This window comes from Amia ocellicauda, chromosome 4 (assembly GCF_036373705.1).
Source record: "Amia ocellicauda isolate fAmiCal2 chromosome 4, fAmiCal2.hap1, whole genome shotgun sequence".
NCBI classification, from domain to species: Eukaryota; Metazoa; Chordata; class Actinopteri; order Amiiformes; family Amiidae; genus Amia; species Amia ocellicauda.
The window spans coordinates 39,640,231-39,657,221 of record NC_089853.1 but is presented as its reverse complement, the minus strand read 5'-3'; the positions used below and the strand labels follow the sequence as shown (position 1 = coordinate 39,657,221).

At 46.6% G+C, this 16,991-nt stretch overlaps 2 protein-coding genes across 4 annotated transcripts; one reads left to right on the top strand and one right to left on the bottom strand.

Annotated features, from left to right (window-relative positions):
- bpifcl (BPI fold containing family C, like) lies at nucleotides 1-13,320 on the top strand. 3 transcript variants are annotated; one of them, XM_066702143.1, is made up of 16 exons: nucleotides 1-195; nucleotides 4,358-4,525; nucleotides 5,063-5,177; nucleotides 5,960-6,088; nucleotides 6,712-6,867; nucleotides 7,484-7,547; nucleotides 7,692-7,752; nucleotides 7,922-8,013; nucleotides 8,115-8,291; nucleotides 9,016-9,075; nucleotides 9,343-9,510; nucleotides 9,744-9,811; nucleotides 10,044-10,086; nucleotides 10,338-10,401; nucleotides 10,985-11,061; nucleotides 11,508-13,320. In XM_066702143.1, exons 2-16 carry the CDS (start codon nucleotides 4,426-4,428, stop codon nucleotides 11,547-11,549), a joined length of 1,416 nt encoding a protein of 471 aa, XP_066558240.1. In that variant the 5' UTR covers nucleotides 1-195; nucleotides 4,358-4,425; the 3' UTR covers nucleotides 11,550-13,320. The 3 variants fall into 3 exon arrangements, with proteins under 3 accessions (XP_066558240.1, XP_066558239.1, XP_066558241.1); XM_066702142.1 differs by having other exon boundaries at nucleotides 4,355-4,525; XM_066702144.1 differs by lacking the exons at nucleotides 1-195; nucleotides 5,063-5,177 and having other exon boundaries at nucleotides 4,359-4,525.
- On the bottom strand, nucleotides 11,844-16,893 carry aurka (aurora kinase A). Its single transcript, XM_066702145.1, has 9 exons — nucleotides 16,667-16,893; nucleotides 16,022-16,070; nucleotides 15,205-15,529; nucleotides 14,806-14,851; nucleotides 14,156-14,347; nucleotides 13,816-13,954; nucleotides 13,528-13,676; nucleotides 12,756-12,930; nucleotides 11,844-12,522 (listed from the first exon to the last, which is right to left on the bottom strand). Exons 2-9 carry the CDS (start codon nucleotides 16,064-16,066, stop codon nucleotides 12,346-12,348), a joined length of 1,248 nt encoding a protein of 415 aa, XP_066558242.1. The 5' UTR covers nucleotides 16,067-16,070; nucleotides 16,667-16,893; the 3' UTR covers nucleotides 11,844-12,345.
- Between the last annotated feature and the right edge of the window lie 98 nt (nucleotides 16,894-16,991).

Below are 16,991 nucleotides of genomic sequence, written 5' to 3'. Positions count from 1 at the left end.
AGAGGCACACACACACATACACACACACACAAGGAAACAACTAGCTGTTAAGAGTGATATGAGTCTCAGAAACAGGAAGTTGGGGCTGTGCAAGAAATTAAAGATCAGCAAACAAAAACTACAGTTTCACCGTCTGCTTCCCCACTGCCTGGATCTCACTTTCGCCGCTCCTGCTAGGTCACACGGGAACACAAGGTAAATGATCCTACCATTATTCAAATACACAAATACAGCTTGACATTCTCAGTAAGCACTATAAGAACCATACAAATAAAGTCAGTGTGTTCTGCTGGACTCCTAATCAAGTTATTCTTGCATGGTTATAAAAGGAGAGAAATATCAGGACAATCTCTTTATTTTGACCAAGTACATATATATATTTATGTACTTGGTCACAATAAAGAGATATACTGCTAAAAAAAATTAAGGGAACACTCCAAGTTCAGAAATCAATGTTAAGTGTTCCGTTGATTTTTTTGAGCAGTATATATATGTGTGTGTCTATATATATATATGTGTGTGTGTGTATATTGTGGGTGATCTCATTTGTTTCCCTAGCACATGGTTACTCATTGCACAGCTTGCCAAGCTTAAGTTGGCGGCTCCCGTGGCAGAGAATAATTCTAATATAATCACATGACAGTGTAATGTGGGTTATGGTGATTTCAGTAAAAGCGGCTCTGCTATTGACTGTGTCTCCTTTGGAAAAAACTGTCAGGACCTCTGCCCTAGTGTTTTATTAGTTTCTTGGCTTTGGGAGATAAGATTTTACTTTTTCATTTTGTAGATTTTGTGTTGTTGTGGTTTTGTTTTGTTTGTTGTCTTTGGGTACTTTGTAGCACTGTTTAACTGAATGGGATACACTGGACACACAGAGCAGAGAGCACACCCACTACAAACAAGAACAATCACACAGAATCGGCATTTCACTTTCACTAGAACCGATTCAGGATTAAAAAAAAAATATATATATATAAATACATTACTGTGTAACACAAAATAGTAAAGCCCTAAAGCTTTTTCTCCTTCCTGTAAGTCAGCCAAAGACAGTACAGGACTGAGAGCGGTGAGTCAATGAGCATAGTCAGTCAGCATTTACTCTACAGTTTACAGCTGCAAGGGAAAATACCCACTTGCTCTGCCTGCAGTAGACTCCAGCCCCCGTCAGTTCCTCTTCCCCCATCCTAGGCAGTAGAGTCAAGACCTGCCTGTATCCTGTGTCCCCTCTCTCTCCCTCCCTGGTGCACGTCCTCCATTTTACACCGCCTGGAGACTCAGGCTCCCTGACGCAGCTCAGGCTACAATCTTGACACTTTCATTGTGTGGATTTAGGGGCCTTTAACAACTTTGGTTTGATCTGGATTCAAGCAGAGTTCGGCTCATCTGGAGCTTTATGTGAAATCTCTAAGAGTGACGAATCATACCAGGATGCAGATCAAACCAAACCGACCGAGACCACCAGAATAGGAGGGGGTCTTCGTCCATTTGAAAGTGAACTCTGTCCGTTGCCTACATTGCTCTGCCAGTTGTTTTGCAATTAGAGAACAAATGCCTTCTGGTTCACTTGGAATCGATCCGCTCAAACACAGAAAAGCAAACAGTGGAAGTGATAGCCTGCAACGCAGGGAAACTGACCAGCCTTGTCACTTCCTTGAAGACCAAAAATCTGCTACAACCACATAAATGTTTCCATGATCACCTGACTGACTGTGGTTGAAATACAAGCTGATGGTAAAAGGCCTCTGCAGTGGCTACCACAGTTCAAACCTCCTGATATTCTTTAGATGTCGCAGATGAATCTCATCCGAAAGTCTTTTCCACTGAAAAACACAATAATCTTTCATTAGTTGTTCTACAGTAAAAGCACCAAATTAATGAAAGTTAGAGCAAGACCACGGCATGTCAAATATATATATTTTTTTCCTTATATACGGAACTTCCGCAAGCGATCTGAGTGTGTTTGGAAAAGCACCGCGTGAAATCAGTACAATCCTGGTCCGTGTGAAGCGGCAGTTGAACGTTGCAAACACTCCTGTATTAACTTTCAAAGAAATTCAAGTGCAAATAAATTCTGCTGGTGTGAAACATACCTAACCAAATCTGAAAAAAGTAGTCCATTTGGCAAGTGAACCACGATTCTAACTATTTGCATGTGAACTATGTATGAAAGTGGCCATAGTTAATTTGCAGGCCCTCAACGATTGAAAGCCTATTTACCTAATAAGTCTAATAAGCATAGTGCATTTTTTTTGTTTAAAAAACTAAAAAAGCAGAAGGGGGACAACATGTGAGAGCAGGGGGATTTTTAATTGTCATAGATGGGGGGGTGGATTTTTTGGTACTTATTTTCTCAATGTTCATGCATTTGTTTGGCCAGACGACAAATACCACTGGGACACCATTAAATAACATATGAATCACTGAAAAAAGCACCATTTAGTCAACTAATTGTGACCTTTTATTTTGCCTTCCTTCATTAACACACTTCCATCTAGTAAAGGCAGGCTAGTATTTTCAGCACAAAAACTTTGTAACTGGCTTGCTTAGCCTAGGCTCCTACATGGCCAATTCCGACTACAACAATGAAGAACACAGCTCAGAAGAGGCACAACTTCAAAACAAAGAGAGAAATAATCAGGCAGTTAGCCATATTAACATAGAAAAGTATTACAAAAAGTAAGAATTTGCTGTGCTTAGGCAGCATCAGGACTTCTGAATTTTAATATTATCTGTATTAAACATTTGTGTAATACATATTTAGCAATATAATCAGTTTAATTCAATTCTTAATGGAAAACATGACATGCCAAACAGGCTTGAAGTTGGGTGAAGGCAGCAAGCTGCTTGCAAGGCAAAGCTCATTTTCATTACGCTACTCGGCTGATCTTTAAAGGAAACTTGAAAACATTAAATTGCTGGCTGTAAACTACAACAAATGATATGGGGAATGGACAGTGAATGGGGATGTGATGTGAAGGGCGACTGATCGACAGGGGTGCATCACAACACAGCGCCACGGCAAAAAAGGTCAATCAGTGACAAGGAGAGTTTGTATGTTATGTTATGTATATTTTACTGTACTGGTTTTATGGTAATGGAAATTACATATTAAATTCTGAGACTGAATGTACAAATGCATATCAGAAGTGAGGCTATACCGTGTCCACAAGGGGGATAAAATATAATGACCAGGGGGGGGGAAGCAGAAGGGGGGAAAATCCCCACCATCCCTGGCAGCAAATCGCACCCAGTTAATGAGTTAATCATTAGTCAAGTGCACCATAGTAAATCACATCACGTGAATTTAACTACAGCAAACCCGCTCGTGAGTTTTATGATTAAATGAAGAAAGAAAATCTCAGTTCTCTTTCTGATTTCTCACTCAAGAGACATTCACTGTGTACGCTTTCGTCACATCAAAAATATACAACTTCTGTGGAATTGGATTTCTTATCAGACTTAAACAGGAATTAAACAAAAAACAATGAAAACATTTCCCTTCCTCTGTTCATCAATTCCTCTTTTTATTTTAAGAAAGAGAAGCTTTCGTTTATCATTTATCAGTGTCAACAAGCACAGTCCGTTTTTAGCCTGTGAGAGGGGTTTGGAAAGTCCCCAAGAGAGAACCAGACCTGCCCCCCCACACACACATGCACACACACACACACACCGTTTCACTCTTAACATTTGTGTAGCTCAGAATAATGCAAAGCAAGACCTGTTTGCATTTCCTGTGAGTTTGACCTGACCCACAAGATGTCTGAACTGCAACAGGGGCTTTGTGGTTTACTTTCATATCCCTTGACTCAAAACGACAAATATATATATATATATATATATATATATATATATATATATATATATATATATAAAAAATCTGTACTAGAAAGCAGTTTGTGTGTGTGTGTGCGTGAGAGAGAGAGGAGGGGTGTGTGAAGGTACCTCTATGCATCATACTCATGTTCGTGTCATACTTCAGAACTGCAGCCACCTACATGCCATCATCAAAAAGTCAACTGCCAGTGCCACTTCACTTCTGTAGTCCTCAGCAGGACTGCCTCTCGATCTTAAGCACAGTTCTGCAAACAATAAACATAACTAACCTTCTCCCATCCTGTGATACAGTCTCTTTTTTATTTTATGTTTTTATATTTTTTATCAGCCACTGCCAGAGGAATTCCACACTCTGACAAGGAGCTAGGAAAGAGGAGGAGAAGGATTTTTTGTGTGGATCTCTCTAACTTTGATCATTTTGCAATCATTCTCATGTTTCTTTGTCACATTTTCTTGTTTTTCTTTTCTGGCTGTTGTGGTTTTTGCCCTGTGGTGCAATCCTGTCTCCCTCGGCCACCAGCAGCGTCACCCACCTGGTTCCCAACCGCTGCACTGCAGAGAGCTCGTGATCTGAGCAGACAACTCCTCGAGATGTGGCAATCTCTGCTCATCCTCCTGACCACGACCCATCAAGCACTGGGAACCAACGCCGGCATAAAAGCCCTGCTGACCAGCAAGGGCCTGCAGTATGGTAAGAGCTGCCACGCTGCACCAGCGCCGCACTGCCAACAGCACCCTGGAAGGGTTTAGGGAGCGTGCTGGACAGGAAAACTGATAATACAAACAAACTAATGCAAAAAACACACAATTCTTAGTTTGGCAAACCATCCGAGTCACATGACTAACTGCACTCTAACACACTAATATGGACTCCCCTGTGTTCAAGAGCACAATCTATTCCCCATTGATGTGCACACGGAGACGCACACATCACCCCTCACTGGACAGTGTGATTCTAAGGACAGGCTGTCCTGCAGGTCCAGCCAAACACCAGCCCTGGCCGTCCAATCCAGTCTGGGTGTTTTGGCACAAGCAGATTGTTTTAATTCAATTTCACGGCCACTTGTTTAATGAAGAGGACAGTAAGTCAATTATAGAAGTAAGCATTGTTTACCATTTAATGAAATGCAGTTAGAGTGTAATTGTTAAATTAAGAGATCAATAATTCAATGGCATAATTAGAAAGATGGTTGCTGCTCTGAGCCCCTGGTGCGATTCCCCTCCTCAGGGAAGCACATTGGCACCAACCTGCTGCAGCAGAAGCTGGGGAGCCTGTCCATTCCTGATGTGACTGGGCAGGTCGACATCTCCCCCCTGGGGGCTGTGGACTTCTCACTCAACAGGTAGGAGCGCTCCGGTGGACAGAGGCTGCCGCTCGCTCTCTGTGCCGCAGGGCTGAGACGGGCAGCGAGACGGACAGGTGAGATGGACAGAAAAGACATACTGTTTTTTCTGTCCATCTCTCTGCCCAGTGACGGACAAGTTAGCTCTCTCTCTATAGTATTATAGTCTGATTATTGATCACACCTACCTATGAGCCCCTGCACTAGAGGCCTGCTGCCCCCCAGCATCAGAAGATGAGATTCCTTCCTCTAGAGCAGGGGTGTCAGACTCCAGTCCTGGTGGGCCGCAGTGTCTGATGCTTTTTGTTCCAACAGGAGATCCCAATTACTTAATAACATTATTTACTCCGGTAGGCTTAAATAAAAGGTTCATATTTAATTTTTCTAGCCACTCCCTTACGATTTGTTCATGACTCAAAACACAGAATCCACAGAACATTCCAGAGTCTGGAGACAAGGGTTAAATTAATCCAATTAATTGATTAATTTGACCAATTAAGGAGCCAAGAGCTGGGCTGGAACGAAACCCAGCAGACACTGCAGCCCCCCAGGATTGGTGATGTCTTACTGACACACAAGGACAGACTTTAAAACCAGATCAATAAATACATAAATAAATAGATAGATAGATAAAGTGCACATTCCTTTTCTTTCCTCTGATTAGGTGAGTTTAATTTGATGTTTGTTTTTTACTGTAAAATGTGTATGATTTTCATGTGTGATTCCAGCCAGTTTAAGGCACAGGGATCTGTATACTGACCAGTCCTCTCCCCTCCCCCCAGCATGAGAATTACGAAGTTCAACCTGCCCGAGCCGTCCGCAGAATTCACCGAGGGACAGGGCATCATGGCGGCCATGAGCGGCCTGAACGTCCAGGTGCACGGCAACTGGAACACGCACTACACTTTCATGTGAGTGACTGAGCACGAGGTCAGCGTGTGTGTGTGTGCGAAACGTGCAGGTCTGCATGCCCATGTGTGTAACTGAGCCAAATAAGACGCACAAGGGACACTATTAACGTATGTTCTGTATAGAAAAGGACACAGTTTCAGTTTTGATTTTCGACAAACTCAGTTCTCCACACTGCATCACACTGCTGTCCCCTGCTGACCAAAATAGACAACCTTCCAGCCCTTGTTGCTCTTGAACATAAGCCTCACATCCCCAGGGAAAAGAGCAATCCAGCACAGAGAGGGTGAGTCTGGTGGCCTGTCCCACAGACACACAGTGTAAATTAAAAGAGAGCTCACACACGCAATCACCGTCACACGGGCCTTGTGCAGGAGCCAGAGGAACATGAGGAGGAGGACAGTCATAACTGTGAGGTCTGAGGCTGGGCAGAACCTGCAAAGCAGCCGACCCACAGAGACACCCCAGTGCAGGATGGTTGCTGTCATCTGAGCTCTCTGCACCCGGATATCCAGCAGGGAAACGCACACCCAGCCGAGGATAGGGTGTTGGAGAGGAGGAGGAAGAGGAGGCTGAAAATTACTTTTGCCTCTCTCTCTCTCTCTCTCTCTCTCTGTTACTACAGAAGGGACAGTGGCACCTTTGACGTGGCCCTCTATGGAATGCACGTGTCCTTGCTGCTGTCCCCAGGCACGGACGACACCGGACACCTCTCCCTCTCCAGCCAGCAGTGTGTCTCTGGCCTCAATGACGTAGACGTCCACTTCTACGGCGGGGCCAGGTACTGCACCCTGAAACAGACACACAGAGTCACTGAGTCAGGGCAGAGACACGGAGAGGGACAGAGGGACAGAGAGGGAGAGAGAGAGATACTGGCAGGGGGAGACAATTCAAAAAGAGGAATTCAGAAGGAAAAGGTATTTTACTGGGCAATTAGATCAGAGAGAACATCCCAATGTTGTGGTATTGCTGTAAAATAGATGTGTTTGGGTTGTGTTTTCTCTCTCTCTATGAACATTCAGATTTTTGCTATGGTTTGAAATCCAGTTCTCCATATCTTAAAAGTATGGACTAAGACTGTCCTCTAGTGGTAACATTCTGCATCTACCAGGGAGAGAGGATTTTCTCAGGGTATTGGCAGATATTTGTCCAATTCCTTGGTCTATTGACATTCAGCAACACAGCTGTCACAGAAACCCAATGCAGACTAAAACAGATACTCCTGGCAAACTTTAAACAGTGTAGAAAGTCTTAAAATAGGATAGTCACACACAAACACAGGAAGGAATAGAATAAATGCTGGTAAGTGTTGTTATAGTCTGTACTCTGAGGACTAGAGGGGACAGACAGAGCCAAGTCACAGAGCCGGATCGTTGACCGTCTCTCCCCCTCGACAGCTTTATTTTCAGCTTGTTCTTGGGCAGCATTAAAGGAAGAATCATGTCCGAAGTACAACAAAAGGTAATTGCTTTGTAGTTTTTATTTTTTCTATCAGTAATTTTAGCACTGTTATAGCCACTCCAGAGATGCATCTGAACACAGGTGAAATAAAATGTATAATTGACTGTTAGACCGTTGGTTTGACTGTGTCCTCTGTCCTCACAGCTTTGTCCAATGGTGAATGACGCGGTGGGCGGATTTGACACCGTTCTTCAAAACATGAAAGGTACGATGATGCACGCCAATATTTATTTGCCAGATTTCCAGACACTTCTTATCGGAGTAATCACATTACTGCAGTATTTTGCCTGGATGTCCACCATGCACACACTACACCGTGTAATTCAGAGTATCATTACTGATCAGAATGTGCGTCTGTCCCATTTGACTCCCAGTCTCTGTCCAGATAAACCCGAATATCCTGGTTGAGGTCCCGCTGCTCAGCACCCCCATAGTGGGAGACTCGGACATGGAACTGAGTCTGAAGGTACCCCTATCGTTCTAGTTGTTAATAACAATGTCTTGATGGTTGCTGTTTGGTATGCTGCCCCCAGGCCCTTCATTCTTCCTCCTGTCGTCTCTCCGCAGGGGGAGTTCTACAGTGTGCGGACCCACGCCGAGCCCCCCTTCCCTGCCGGGCAATTCTCGCTGCCCCCGGACAGTAGCCGCATGCTGTCTCTCGGTGTGTCCGAGTTCTGCGTCAACTCCGCCGCCTTCGCCTACCTGTCGGCCGGCCTGCTGCAGGTGAACATCACCGACAACATGGTGAGTCCCACAGCCCGCAACCCCCATGCCTTTTCGGGGGTCCGTGCGTGTGTGTGTTGTGATCAACTATCAAGTTACTTCATTTATTCGTGTTTTGTCTGCAGCGATTTATTTAAGGTTACAAAAACAAGCAGTAGAAAATACTACATTGAACAAACTAGAAGGACAATAAACCGTCCACACCTTTCTCCGGTTAAGTGTGTCTGACCCTTTCCACCGATGGCAGGTTCAGCTGGGATCTGGATTTTCACTACTGACGAATGTGTCTGCAGAGATACATGTTTTCAAACCAGAGCCACAAAAATAATAAATTTAAAGAGACCCGAAAGTGCTAAGAAAAGAGAGAACAAAATAACTTTGTGCGCTTGCAGGTAATCTAACACTAACTTGCACTAACTCAACTAGGGGGTTAATTAAACAGCGCCCTCTGTTGACTTGGGGTTGAATCTTCAAATGCGCTTTCTTAACTCGGAAAGAGTCGGAAATATCAAACTAACTATAGATTGCGAGAGACTGAAATGTGTGACCTGTGTACATAACAGTGAGACCCTATTCCCGTGTCATCGATTTATTCACTCATTCATTATGAACCATCTGTAGAACAATTCAATTCAATACATCTTAATTGTCCTGACTACATTTCATCAGTGTTCCCACAGCATTTTCAGATGGGTGCAGTGATCAGGAACAGTGCAGTGATAATGTATGTGTCTCTCTGTTACAGCTGCCTAAGGGCTCCCCTCTGCGCCTCAACACGAGCAGCTTCGGGATGTTCGTCCCCCAGGTGCGGAATTACGTCACTGCAGACCTGTCCCCAACATTTTATATATATTAATGTAACCTGCTGTATTACATATGCAATTGTTAAACATCTATATAATTGTATCCACAGATATTATGTAGACATGTCACATGAATAAGTCCCCTGAGTTCTATATCTATTGACCATTTAAACCCCACCTATGACTTCTGAAGTGTCCTGTATCCTGTGTCCTGCACTCTGAGGTTCTATGCGCAAACAGCCCTTAATCACCCCCCCACTCTCCCACAGCTGCCCAAGCAGTTCCCAGACATGCTGATGCTGGTGCAGGCGTTCGCCAGCCAGCCACCCCGTGCCTCCTTCCTGCCCGACAATGTGATGGTGGACATGTCTGTGGCCGCCAAGTTTTTCGCCATCCAACCCGATGCCTCGCTGGCGCCACTCTTCACACTGGAGATGGTGAGAACAAGAAGTCCATGACAGCAGCCCTCAGTGGTGTATGTTAACCAAAGCCAAATCCCACCCTAGAATAGACCGGATGGGACAGTATTGGACTGTTCCAGCTTCCCTTCTGCTCCCCTGAGCTCCCTCTGGTGACATGCCAGTGTTGGTGTTGTGTTTTTCAAGTCTGCAGTATAGAGCTCTGGTTAAGTGTGAACAAGTGAATGTTTTGTGTTTGTTTGCCTTCAAAGGAAGCCAGTTTCAAGGTCCACGTGTTTATATCGGAGGAGAAGCTGAAGGGGTCTGTGGCTCTGGGCAAGTGAGTATCACAGCCACTGCCCTGTCCAGTGAGCCGTCGAACTCTGGGGAGGTTTTCCACACACAGTAGTCTAGGTTTAATTTTCAGCAATGTGTGTTACACTCAAGTGTTTCAGTCCTCAAGCCCCTTTCATCCAGTAATCGATCACGAAAGACGTTATCTGCAATCTGCTACATTTTCTTATATCACTTTCACACCAAGCACTAATATCTGCTCTCTCTCCCCTCCGCAGTTTGACACTGAGTCTGACGTCCACCGAGGTGGGACCGTTCCAGGTAACAAGACCTTCAAAAACTTTTGTTTAGGAAATACAGAGGGTGCCATGAAGCCCTAGAGATCCTAGCAGGTGTACAGAACCCACAGAGCCTGCACCACCCCTCTTTAGTTCCAGGGAACCCCCCCCAACCAGATTTAGAACAAAGGTTAACTCAGAGCAATTCATACACATACATCTGCGTCAGGGCTGGGAGTATTTGAACAGCCTGCAATCTGTATCTCAAATCTGTCTGCTCTCTCTCTCTCTCAGACCAAGTCACTGGAGAGCGTACTGAAGACAGGGATTCAGTTGCTCGTGCTGCCTAAAGTGAACGGTGAGTCTGAAGACGGCCCGTCAGCACCGGTGGTGATCCAGTGATCTGCGGCCCCAGGAAAACTCACGCAAAGTAGTTAGTCACAGTCACAGGGCGCGGGAGGAATGGGCGTCATACCAGGGTCACACTACCCAGGCTAGCTTGTGCAAGAAAGAACACTGCAATGCTTCTTCAAGAAAAGGGGGAATAATAGAGATTTATGCACAGACACACAGTATAGGATTGTCAACTCTTAAGTGCTGGGGATTGCATAAGTAGTTTGTACCCTCAGGTTTTCTTGATTGTAAATGTGAGTGCCACACCCCAGTCAGTATGCAGTGACGCAAACAACTACCTAGCAACAACCACAATTAAAACAAAAAATATTCCTCCCTCTAGTCCACCACTCCCTGCTCCCAGAGGTGCAGGTGCAACTCCACTGTGATTATTCTCACTCCCTACAGCCCTGTGTACACACACATCAGGACACATGCCTGCCAGCAGACCCCTCACCATTGCAGTCGGACCCGATCCTACAATACTGCAGCATGGAGAGGAGCTCTTCCCAATTTTAACTGCCTCTTCTCTCCCTCCCCCTCCCCAGCCAATCTGACTGCCGGCATCCCGCTGCCCACAACCCCCTCAGTCAGCTTGGTCAATCCTGTGCTCAAGGTTAACCAGGTCAGTGATCAACACATCTTCTCCTCTCTCACCCACCCCCAGCCCCAGATGAGACTTCAACCGAGTGATCCCAATTTATGTAGCAATCTGCTCCAGGTGTGGCAGATTAAATGGGATCCATTGCAAGTACAGCTTTGCACCCACTTAAAAGGTCAGGCCACCAAAAGGTTCCAGTGAAATAGCACCACACTCAGCGGGAGACCCCGTCACCCAGAGCAGGGGATGCACTGGCAGTCCAGCCCACTGCACTTTACAGTGTAGGAGCAGCTGCCCGCATCCATAGGCCTTCACATGAAGACGCTGCGAGGGAGCCACAGTGCTTCTTGTGCAATGGGGGGGGGGGGGAAGTCTCCTCAAATGGCTAAAATAGATTTGACCTCTTTGTAAGTTGAGAGAGTAGGGATCACATTGTCGGTTCTTGAAATATCAATTTTTTTCACCCTCAGGGTTTCATGACCATTGCTACAGACACCAGCTACTCCCCGTGAGCTGCTGAAAGGGGAGACTGTTGAACTCTGGCGAGGGAGGCTCCTAACTGAACCCAGACAAGCAAAATGTCAAGACTAACATTAATCTTCATAACTAATTATTTCCATGATGGACCTGGCAGTGGGGAGAATAAGAGTATCCCGGCTTTTACTTTTTTTTTTTTTTTTTTTTTTTAAATGGAAAACTATTTTAAGCCTTAAGTTTGAAGCAGCCACCGAAAGATCAAGGACTGGCGTTAAAAAAACCCAACCGGTTCCTTTTCACAGAGACACACCAGTACTTATTTACAAGAGTAATTTGTACAGATTTATTACATCTTTAATACAGTTAGAACACAGGTTTGTCACTTTATTTTTAAAAAGTCCATAATCATTTTAAAACGGCTAAATATTTACAAGAACAGGTGAATTATATAAATTTTCCCTGGAGTCAAGCCACCAGCCTCTGTGCAAGTCAACAAGCCTGTGGAGATCCAGGCAAGGTGTATAAATATTGAGGCGGAGAATGGGTCTCTTACACCACCAAAAGAAAAACGACAGACGAAGGGCAGAGCGAGCACCACACATGGCGGCGCTGTAGATCAGAGAAAATAAAATACAATGACCTGGACTCACTGTCCAGGGCTGTTCAAGCCATTGGCTCTACAGGACGCCCCCCTCCCCTGACCGAATACTGACCAACTCCATCAGAAAGGAGCCGCACCCCCTGCCCTGGCCAGGGGCATCTTCAGAGCTAGGTAGTCTTGAGCTCTGGTGGGTGGCAGGGGCAGGAAGGTCAGTCTTAGCAACTGCCGCTTCACTGGCTAACGCTGGTGCTGGGTTGGCCGACTGTGGAGCACTTGGACTGCTCGATAACCCAGGGGTGGGCCAGCACACCCTGCAGGGGGAGCCGCTGCGCCGGGTTGTGCTTCAGCAGCTGGCCAATCAGATCCCGGCTCCCTGCGCTGACGTACTCCGGGTAACTGAACTCCACCTGCGGAGGAGGAAAACGTGGAAAGGCTGGTCAGAGGGAGCGTAATGGGAGGATACCTTTTCCACCCCCTGGTTCATCTTTCAGGGCTTTGCAGAGTTTAACACAAGGTTCTGCAGCATTGGTCCACAGCCAGAAGCCCATCCCAGGTGTGATAGCTCTGGGCCTCGAGGCCCCAGGGTTCCTTTCCACCCAAGCTTCAAATACAGAGTCAGAGTTAACTGCACCCCCCTTACCCTGGAGATCTTGCGGTAGGTCTCCTCGTGGCTCTTGGTCTCGAAGGGGGGCGTCCCTACCAGGAACTCGTAGCACAGCACGCCCAGGCTCCATAGGTCCACCTTCTCGTCATGCGTTCGCCCCTCAATCATCTCGGGTGGCAGGTAGTCCAGAGTGCCGCACAGCGTGGACCGCCTGCAGACACCAGCACACAGCTGCTCAGACGCCAGTGACCAAGGCAGCTGTCCGGACTACTACACCCCCAGCTCCCACTGCCCATCACTCTGGCTCTCCCAGATCAGGGCGAAACTGCTACTCTTTTTACTCATACAATATCGACCCATGGGTGTTTAGTAGAGCGGCCTTGGCAAGGCATCCAGAGTGCTGTACAGATTTTAAAAATCTGGTGGATTTCAAAATATTTCAGCCCACTTCCAAAGGTTTTTTTTCCCCCCACCCCAATAAATGTTTCCCCTGTACACCCTTTACAGGATTTCATTTGTTTCCATGAAGCTGTAAAATGCAATTAAACCCCACAGACAACCGGTTTTCTAAATTCTAATTGCAATAAATATTTTAAACCACTGCAGTGTTAAGTTTGCTTTCCAATATCCAAGTTAAATCAAGTTCTTTTACAGGGTGGTGGGAAAGATGACCCCCTCCCACCCCACCTCATCAACTTCCAAACCAACAACACATTAAAAATGGTGGTGTCAAACCGACAGAGCGGCTGCAGTGCCAAAGGGCCCCAGAGGTGTGACCCAGCGGGACACAGTTTGAAGAGCCAAGTACCTGGAGGAGGGCGCGTGGACCGACCAGCCGAAGTCCGCGATCTTCAGCTCCCCGTTGGCGCCCAGCAGCAGGTTCTCGGGCTTGATGTCCCGGTGGATGACCTTCTTGGAATGGCAGTACTGCAGCGCGTCGGCCAGCTCAGTGATATACTGCAGGCACAGAGCAGATTAGTGATGGCAGGGGGGGGGGGTTTCCAATTAAAATCGCCCCACAAGGAGCAGAGCAGAAATGGTTTAAATATTCTGTGTATGGTGTCAGAGAGAGCAGGATGGGACAGGAGGCACTCACCTTGGCGCTGCGTTGCTCATCGAAGCGCACACATCTCTGCAGCTCGCTGTACAGCTCCCCCTTGGGCGCGAACTCCAAGATGAGGTACACCCGCGACGAGTCATGGAAATACCCGTACAGGCGCAGGATGTTGGGGTGCCTGGGCGGGTTATATGGAGTACGTTAAAACAAATCTATACGTATAAAATTAAAGCCAGTGTTCTGTGACCACATGACAAGTCTTCCTAAAGAGCAGTTTAGTAATTCCTCTACAGTGCAGAGGGAGTTGCTATCAACAGCCAAAATAGCCAGTGCACATGCAGCAGGCAGGGAGAGTGACCTGGGAGGGGGAGCTCTGTACCTGAGGTGCGACTGGATCTCCACCTCCCTCCTGAGCTGGTGTTCCACACCTGCCTTCTCAAGCTGTTTCTTGAAGAGCACCTTCAGGGCAAGGATGAACATGGACTGGCGCTCCCGGGCCAGGTATACATTCCCGAACTTGCCCTTGCCCAGAGGCCGGCCGATATCGAAGTTCTCCAGCGTCCACCGCTTCCTGAACAGAGACAGAAGACCCCCCCCAGTATTTCCATGTGGGATAGAACTATGCCATGTAGAACTTCTCTTGCCACTTTCCAGACAAAGGTAGACCAGTACAGTTTTGATCAGTCTAGGGAACAACTCTGGATGGCCTCCATTGACAGTCTTTTCTCCACTCTTACCCCCCCCCCCCCCCCTTTTTACTGGAGAAAGCCACATCTGCACCCCCCACCCCACCCCACTCTTACCAGAGAGAACTCAGTCTGCACCCCTCCACTGGCCCACAGACTATTAGGACAGAAAGAAATTGGCCCAAACCTAGTTGACAAACCCTGGACTACACTAAACTAAATCCAAAGGGACTGCTATCATGTTCTGGGGAGTGAGATACCCAAGCAGAAGTGGGCCAGGCACTAGCTTCTGCACAACCTGCGTTCATTTGGCAACACTTACTTCTGGAGAATGCCTACTTACTTATTGGAACCAGAGTTGCTGGTCAGTTCAGTAGCTGCAGGTTTATCTGGAAAAGAGAGAAGAGTCAGTACAGCAGCACACCCCAACAGGGCAAACAGCACAGACTATGCAAGCCTACACATTCTAGATAATCTAGGAAGATACATTCACACGGTTTATAACCAACATCATAAAGGTCAACGCTCCTGTACTGGTGGTGGGGCATCATTTCTTCCATTTGTGATCTTGGGGAAATTAACCTTTGAATTCCTAAACCAGTGAAGTATGCTGTCCAGGTCATAAGCAGGGGGCAGGTAAGACCCTTAATAATAAACTGTAGCATTACAGCCCTCCAGGACAGCAGAAGGGCCCACCACTGCTCTGCCCATCCTGTTAAGGGAAAGCAGCACCAGGTCTCACCAGTAGTCTTCTCTTGCTTGGGAGGCTCGGGGGCCCTGCTCGATTCCTGAGCAGCAAGGGTTGCAGGAGCATGCACAGGGAGACTGGCTGGCTGGCTCTTGGGCTTGGGCTCAGGCTGCGAGGGTGCAGGCAGGGGGGTGTTCTGGTTGGAGGTGTTCAGGGTCTTGGCACGGGGGGCCGGGGTCTGTAGGGGTTTGTTCTGCCCTACCGGGCGCTGGACTCGTTGAGGTCCATTGGACACGCCCAACACACGCTGAGAAGGGGTCACTGCTGCTCCCTGCCGGCTCTGGGACACGGGAACCCGTTTGGGTCCGTCACCACTCATCTGCAGAGAACCCGGGAGAGAAAACCACTTTGACACGCTGTAGTATAATACAGATCTCAATTGCAACCCGGGTGTTTCTAGTTGTGAAACAAAAATAAGTCCTTTTCGGTTTTAATGATTACAGAAGGGGGGGTGGCATAAGGAACATCCCCTTACATTTATTAGTTTCCAGACACTTCTTTGCATCCATGAAATCCCATTTCCCATTTAGAACAGTACTATAATGCTTCAATGTCATTAGGATAAGGGTTAATTTCTTCCAAACCATGACCAATAACATTAAAACCATTTCAGATTAATTCCCCTCAATATGAATTCATACAATGAAGGATGGATGGCATAAACTGCTTGGAACGCCAGGTGCCGGTTGTACCAACAGGATTATAAAAAAATAATAATCAGGGTGTCCACCATCTCACGGCAAGGCCCTGAACACATCCCCTGCTTGAGCATCCAGAAGGGGGTTCAGGGACTGTAAAGCGAGCTGCTCACCTTCCCATAACCAGACAGTGGCTTCCCGGTTCTCACTGCATCCATGTCACTGGAAAAGTAAGCGCAAGTGCTGGATTAGAACAACAAACCAGACCACGACACAACGGAGACATTACTAGAGTGGTGACCGTGTTATCCATGTCCAATTAAGTTAATATCCCAGATGAGCTGCCGCACTCTCAACATAACACATCCGACACAATGTGTTAAACCAAACGGTGCTGTCGACACGTAATGACATGCGTTAGAGACACTGCCCAGCGGTGCGACTCTCACAAGCGCTGCTTTCGTTGTGCAGAGGACCTGCTGGCGGCCATCAGGAAGCGATGTTAGTTTTTCTATAGCAAAGCATTTCAACGTCCTACTCCAATAGAAGTTATATAGGAGCGAGGTCGTTGAAATGCTTTGCTATATAACTTCTGAAAAATACCCTGCCGCCGTCTCGACTCACAATAAATACATACAGAGCTGCTTATAGCTTAAAATACTGCGTCTGTAGCGCTGCTTTCTGAAATCTAGACCAAAGAAAATACTAGTGTACACAAACTATAAATGGGTGTACAAACCAACCATCAATCATTATACCGGATTATATCACGTTAACGTCTATAAAGGCCCTGTTTATTTGTGTGCATCGTCACATACCTCTGAATATGATGGCCAAAGGATGAAAGGGTCTGAATATCCCCCTCCTGCGAACAATCCTCCCCCGTCCTATCGTCTGGAAATCAGTGTTTTATCGTCTAACAAAGACGTTTTGTTTTGAATCTGCTAAATAATCCACCCAATTTTATGAATTCACTGATTTAAATGGTCTTCCCCAGCCCGCAGGCCGCGTTATCACTTGGTACGTCTGTATAATCAGTTTGAATTCAAATCTCCCTCTTTTAAATGCCTTTAAACCGCCGTGGCTTTTGATTGGCTGCAACCGAAGCCCGTCCTTGTCACCCATTGGCCAGGCGCTGGGTTC